At 47.1% G+C, this 6,467-nt stretch overlaps 1 protein-coding gene across 1 annotated transcript in view; it reads right to left on the reverse strand.

Moving 5' to 3' along the window:
- Positions 1–4,797, reverse strand: part of clcn1b (chloride channel, voltage-sensitive 1b) — a 21,143-nt gene extending 16,346 nt beyond the window's left edge. The window contains exon 1 of the mRNA XM_025061468.1: positions 4,145–4,797. Within this exon, the coding sequence (XP_024917236.1) occupies positions 4,145–4,210 (66 nt within the window). The 5' untranslated portion in view covers positions 4,211–4,797. The remainder of the gene's footprint in view (positions 1–4,144) is intronic.
- Positions 4,798–6,467: the final 1,670 nt, after the last annotated feature.

The following is a 6,467-nucleotide window of genomic DNA, read 5'->3' on the forward strand; positions in this document are numbered from 1 at the left end:
CCCTTCCAAGGTGGGACAGGGTCTGGAGGTGAGCCAGAGGATGAGATCCTGGAATAGTGGATGTTCTACATGTTCTATCTCTGAGCGTGCATGTGTGTGTTTTACACCTGAAACATGTGACATGTGTGATCACACACACACGCGCACACGCCTGTGGAGAACCTCGACTGCAGCAGATCCAGGAACAGTAATTCGTTTGTAATTCTGATCTCTTCAGATCACATGCTCCGTTGCAAACAGACTGAGAAGAGAGAGGGGGGGGGGGGCTCTGTCACATGATTTCAGTCTGCTGCTCACACAGGGAAAATAACGCTGACACAGCTGAGCGCCCCCACCAGGACTGAGAGACTCAACACTAAGGACGACAACTTCAAATGAAAAAAAAAGAAAAAGAAAAAAAAGAAAAGAAAAGAAATCTTTAGACAACGCTGTAAGAATCACATGAGCAGATGACTCACATAGAAGTGTATAATTGATACATGGATGCTTCACATAGCTGGGCGCCAAACTGCCCCCCCGCCCCCCCCTCCCCGCTCAGTAAAGGCTCTTGAAAACTGTTGATGCCTCTAAATCATCCGACAGGTTATTTTAAACCTGACTAAACATTAGGACCCACAGACCGACTGGCACAACGCTGCCCTGGGCACACGGCTCATGAGCAAGGCACTAATGCTACTAATGTTAATTGGATTAATGTGATACTCACAACCTTTCTGTCTCAGTTACTGTATTTGTGGAAGGAACATGTTGGACTAACACTGGGGGGGAGGACACACCCGCCCTGCTGGTTTGGTCCAGAAATGACCAGAAAAAAAACAAAAACAACTGGTGGTTCCAAAGGTAAGGAGCGAGGCCCCGGAGTGTTCAAGAAGACAATGTTTTTTAAAGGCTTTGCTCTTAAAATACTATCAGATCCAGTGTTCCCAAAGTGGGGGGCGGGGGTCCCAAAAATACCAAACAACAGGGGCTGATACAGGTGTGCGATGCAATATATTGCATTTACAATAAGAAACAATATTGAAAGCAATGGTTCCCAAAGTGGGGGGCGGGGGTCCACAGCATGCCCAGCAACGCTATTTAATTTAAAGACTTTTTCACTCGTCCCCCAGAGGGAGAAACAATATTGAAAGCAATGGTTCCCAAAGTGGGGGGCGCGGCCCGCTGCTCTAAAGTGAGTTTGGTTTAAAACCAAAGGCAACTTCTCTAAAAACAAATTGTCACAAACAGCAACTTTGACCTGAGGTCAAACAAAATCACCACAGCGCCACCACCAGGTCAGACTGAAGACTAAAAAAAACATCTGAAAACATGATACTGTCTGGAAAGGTTAAACAAACAACGTTAAAAATGACGTCCGATAAAAATGTTATCGCCAGTTTATCCTTTAATTTGGTTTTCAAAGATACGTTCGCATTTAACGTCCAGCAGACCAGCACCTCCAGACCACGACCTCCAGACCAGCACCTCCAGACCAGCACCTTCAGACCAGCACCTCCAGACCAGCACCTTCAGACCAGCACCTCCAGACCAGCACCTTCAGACCAGCACCTCCAGACCAGCACCTTCAGACCAGCACCTCCAGACCAGCACCTCCAGACCAGCACCTCCAGACCAGCACCTCCAGACCAGCACCTTCAGACCAGCACCTCCAGACCAGCACCTCCAGACCAGCACCTCCAGACCAGCACCTCCAGACCAGCACCTTCAGACCAGCACCTCCAGACCAGCACCTTCAGACCAGCACCTCCAGACCAGCACCTTCAGACCAGCACCTCCAGACCAGCACCTCCAGACCAGCACCTTCAGACCAGCACCTCCAGACCAGCACCTCCAGACCACGGTCAGACTCAGAGACGGACGTCTGCACCGTGTCCTCCAGTCTGGGGACATTAGCGATGGTTGTTTCTCACCTGGTTCTCGTCACTGTTCTTCATCATGACGACGAGGCTGCGGCTCTGTCCCTGCTCTGTCTCCTGTCCTGTCCTGTCCTACACTGTGGGCCGCCACCACCTCTGCTCTGCACATTAACACGGCAGCATTAATCCATCACCGGCATCAAACACACGGCTGGCAGAACGCAGATAGCATCAAAACCAGGTAGGACCTGGTGGACAAGCCTCCGCCCTGTTCCCGACTCTCAAAGAGCCATTGTTGATGTTTGACATCTTTAATGTCCAAACTGGACCGGTTCATCATTTACTGTGTCCTCGTCTTTCTGGTCATCTGTCCACTTTGTCAAAGGGACGATATCTGTCAGAGGGTTAGGGTTTTTCTAGACAGACACCTCTAGGACCAGACACTCAAATAATTTTTTTTTTCAAATCCAGAGTCAAACCTAAAGGGTGGAATTTATTGACAGTTATTTTAGTCTTAGTTTTATTTTTTTTTTCTCAGTTGCTTTAATGGTGAGGACCACAGTATATGTGTTCTCCTCACAATCTTGGGCCTGATTGGACGGATCCAAGCTCTGGTTTAGGAGATTATGATGATGAATGTATTATTATTAATATTAATAATAATGTAGTAAAGAACAAGGTCAGGATTCAGAACTCTTCAGTTTCTGACTGAAACAGTTCTGTTTGAAGCCTGGACTTGTTTTTTGTTTTTTTGTTTTTTCTTCCTCTCAGTTAAGGAGAAGAAGAATATTCCTGAGAAATAATCCTAATTCCTGAACAGACTAAACACCACAGGACTGATCATTTCATTTCTGTCTTTGATGATAACGATGACGTAACCAACAGTGAAGTGAAGACGTTCAGACACATGAATATAAAGCAGTGATCCAAACAACAGTGTGAGAGCAGCATTGATCCCAGTGACTCATTAACGTCAGCTGACTCTGGGCCGTCTCCATCAGTCAACTCTGTGTTTTCCTCCCTGTCACCCGTGACCTTGGGTCGGCCGTGCGACCCACAGGATGACATCAGCGACCTTTCATCCACGCACCAACTCAACCTTCCCACAGAGAACATCCGAGGACACCCAAGTTCCTGTTCTGTTCCCACTGGTTCTCCGCTCCCCTGGTGGTGGCCCGCGTTACTGCCCCACAGTTTCCTCTCGTTCTCTCTCTCTGGTCTCTGCAGAAAGGCCCAGATGTGAGCGCAGCGCTCTGACACTCCCGCCCCGCATCATTAGTTCACGTCCCACTCCAGCTAACAGTACCACCTCCAGCTCTGACTGCGGAGGGTGAGCCGTTACTTCTCTTCCAGCGAGTCTGTGTTCAGTCTGTGTTCTGTTCAGACGCGTCTTTTATGAGCAGGAAACAAGGAAACAGAGAAGGTACGAACAGAGAAGCAGCAGAATAAATGAGAGAAGTGGGAGACACTTCAACAAGTAAACAACGGCAGGAACAAGCTGCTGGACAGGGAGGAGAGACGGGGAGGGGGAGGAGAGGGAGGAGGGGGGGGCAGTCATGACGAGAGCTGCTGGTAGATGCAGACGTTCAAGGACACGGTGACCTTGAGAGTTAATTAAAAAAATAACAGAACACATTCCTCTTAAAGGGACACGGCGGAGAGAACGGAAATGTGTTTGTCTCGGTCTGGAGTTAGAAGAAGAAGAAGACGTTTGTCCTTAACGTTTGTCCATTGATGTGTGTGTGTGTCCATGTATGTATGTGTGTGTGTGTGTGTGGCCCTTAAAACAGTATTGTTTTGTCCCTTAGCACAAAGTTAATGATAAAATCTGACCCACTCACTGACGGACAGATCTAGAGATTACCCCCCCTTCTTTACACACACACACACACACACACACACACACACACTTCGACAAGCTCGCGCACCCCCCCCACACACACACATACACAGCTTCACTAATTAACCAGAACAAGAACACTGCCTCACACACTGCACAAGCTGTCGTGTTCTAATTAAAGCACGACGCGGTGGTGACGGCGGAGCAGAGACGAACCAAACTGTAAACCTCTGTTTGTTTGTTGTTTGTTTGTTTGTCATGAGTCACTTCAACCTGGTACCAAATAATCCAACAGAATCCCACCAGTGGAACGCTGGTCCGTCCCAGTTCACAAACCAGTCAACAAAAAACTAAAAAGAAACGACGTCGACTTTCTGACCGTTTTCAGTCCAAAAACCGTCCCCAACAAAGAAACGCCAAGACACCGCGTGGAACCGATGGTCCTTACCAGAAAGTGGTCAATGTTCAAAACAGTGTGAAAGGTGTTGATGGGCTCCTTCATCCGGTCGGTCATTCCTCCGTCGGTCAGGACTCACCCGTGGGTTCGTCTGTTCTACAAATCTGTCCTTGTCTTTACAGACGGACTGTACTGCTACCTGTGTACGGCAAAGTACTCAGTGATGGACAGGTATGGCCAGAGCTGCAGCACACACACACACACACACACACACACACACAGAAAGCTGCAGAGGTTAAAAAGACACTTGAGGCCTGACAATAAATTGTCAGCAGCTCTTAATTCAGGAGGATTTGAACCTCAGTCAAATACCAGCGCTGCAGCAGCAGGACCAGGACCAGGACCAGGACCAGGACCAGGACTGGACGGATAATCCATCTAACTGTACTGTACTGTACTGTACTGTACTGTAAACATGATCACATTTTCATTTTTTCCCACCTCGGCTCGTGGACCGTCACTGGAGTCGTGACATTTTCACAATAAAATTCCTCTAAATTTTCAGCTTGCTCGCCAACAGCAAAACACACCAATCACAGCCGTCTCTCTGAGATCAGGTGACTTCAGGTCACCACCAGTGACAGGAGTAAATGTGTTGTACTGAACACAGAATTGTATTGTTTACAGTTTTGTTCTGGCCACAGGAGGCTAAAAAACACAAACAGAAACAGGAAGAAATGGGAAAGTCATGTCTCCACTAGATGGCGCCTGAGCACTTTAGGGAAGTTGGAAATGAAGAAAAAAAAAGTTGTAAACCTACTAACTTACTCTCTTTAACGATAAAGAAGAATGACTCCAACCACCGGGGGCAGCAGAGGAAGTTTGAAAACAACTATTTAGAGTTTGGAGTTTTTTATATTAATATGTTTAATATATATACATATATATATATTAAGGAGATATAAATCTTGTTATTATTAATTATTATAATAATTGTGCGCGGCCTCCTCCGTCACTCCTCCTGCTGTAACTTCTCATCGTCCCTTGTCCCCATCCATCTTACCCCCACCCCTGAGGTGAAACCCTACTCGTGGGTAAAATTAGCAGCAGTGTGACCCAATGTTCACTGACACACATCTCCGTACCGCTCCTTCACTCACGCTGCCCGTCTATCTCGTCTTTCGACCCATCTGTCACAGCCGTGGCCGCACCTTCGCACCACAACAACCACAGGTTACTGACGACCTGAGCAGAACGCTGCCGCCCTGCTGCCGCTGAACCAGTACGACACAGGAATCTGAGGAACTGAAAACGCAGCTCCGGTGATATCATATGAAACGTATTCGCTTCGTGGGCTCCATCCCAGTCCGTCCGGCCCACGGGATCTTTGGCAGATGAACACGATCCCTTTTATGAGCCTCTAACATTTGAGACTTATGAGATCCATGTCGCTGCTGTTGACATTCTCACAGACTCAGCTCGGCCACAGAGCCTTACTTTTATCCACATCTCTTGGAAAATGTTCTTCAAAAACACACACACACACACACACACACACGAGCAGGAGCCCCATGCCAACACAGTGGGGCAGCAGAGAGTCGACACCAGCAGCAACTGTTTTCATCTCGTGGCAGGAGCGTGTCTGTCAGCGTGACACGAGTCCAAGAGGGAACTTCCCCTAAATTAAGGTCAAGGGTCACCCCCGGCGGTGGGACTGGGAAGCAGTTAACATAGCTCCACAGAGTGGGTTTGGTGTTGGTTTGGTGGGCGGCAGGATTGGAGGATTTGGCCGTCGGAGGTGAAAACGATGAGTTCAGTTTTATTGGCAAACGGAAAATAATAAAATAAAATCATTAACTATCATTTTTATTAGTCTATGCCATTCTCAAACTGGGGGGCATGGCCCACTGGGGGGACACGATGTTATTGAGAGCGAAAGCGCCGCAGGTCAAATTTATGAAATTTTCTTTATTTTTCTTAATTGTTATAATGTGAAAAAGAAAATTACGATATTTAAATTTTTGTTTTATAAAGTTTGGCCACTCGTGTTATACAGTATTTATATATATTTTTATATATGCTGTTGGATTACCATTTTACCACAGCCTATGACTGTCGAGGACCACAGTATCGCCCCCTACAGATACGATACATATCACGATGCAGGGGCAACAATACGATATACTTCGAAAACAGAATATCGCAATATTTCAGTGTATCAATATATATTTTTTAAGTGTCCTTATTACAGTGAAAAGTATTTCGTTAAAATTATAACGACTTACATTTCGATACAACAACAACAGCTACATTAGCACAGCATCACTGCAGCTACGGTACCTTCACCCCCCCCCCCCCCCCCCACCTCACGCCA

This window comes from Cynoglossus semilaevis, chromosome 13 (genome assembly GCF_000523025.1).
Source record: "Cynoglossus semilaevis isolate Cse_v1.0 chromosome 13, Cse_v1.0, whole genome shotgun sequence".
NCBI lineage: Eukaryota > Metazoa > Chordata > Actinopteri > Pleuronectiformes > Cynoglossidae > Cynoglossus > Cynoglossus semilaevis.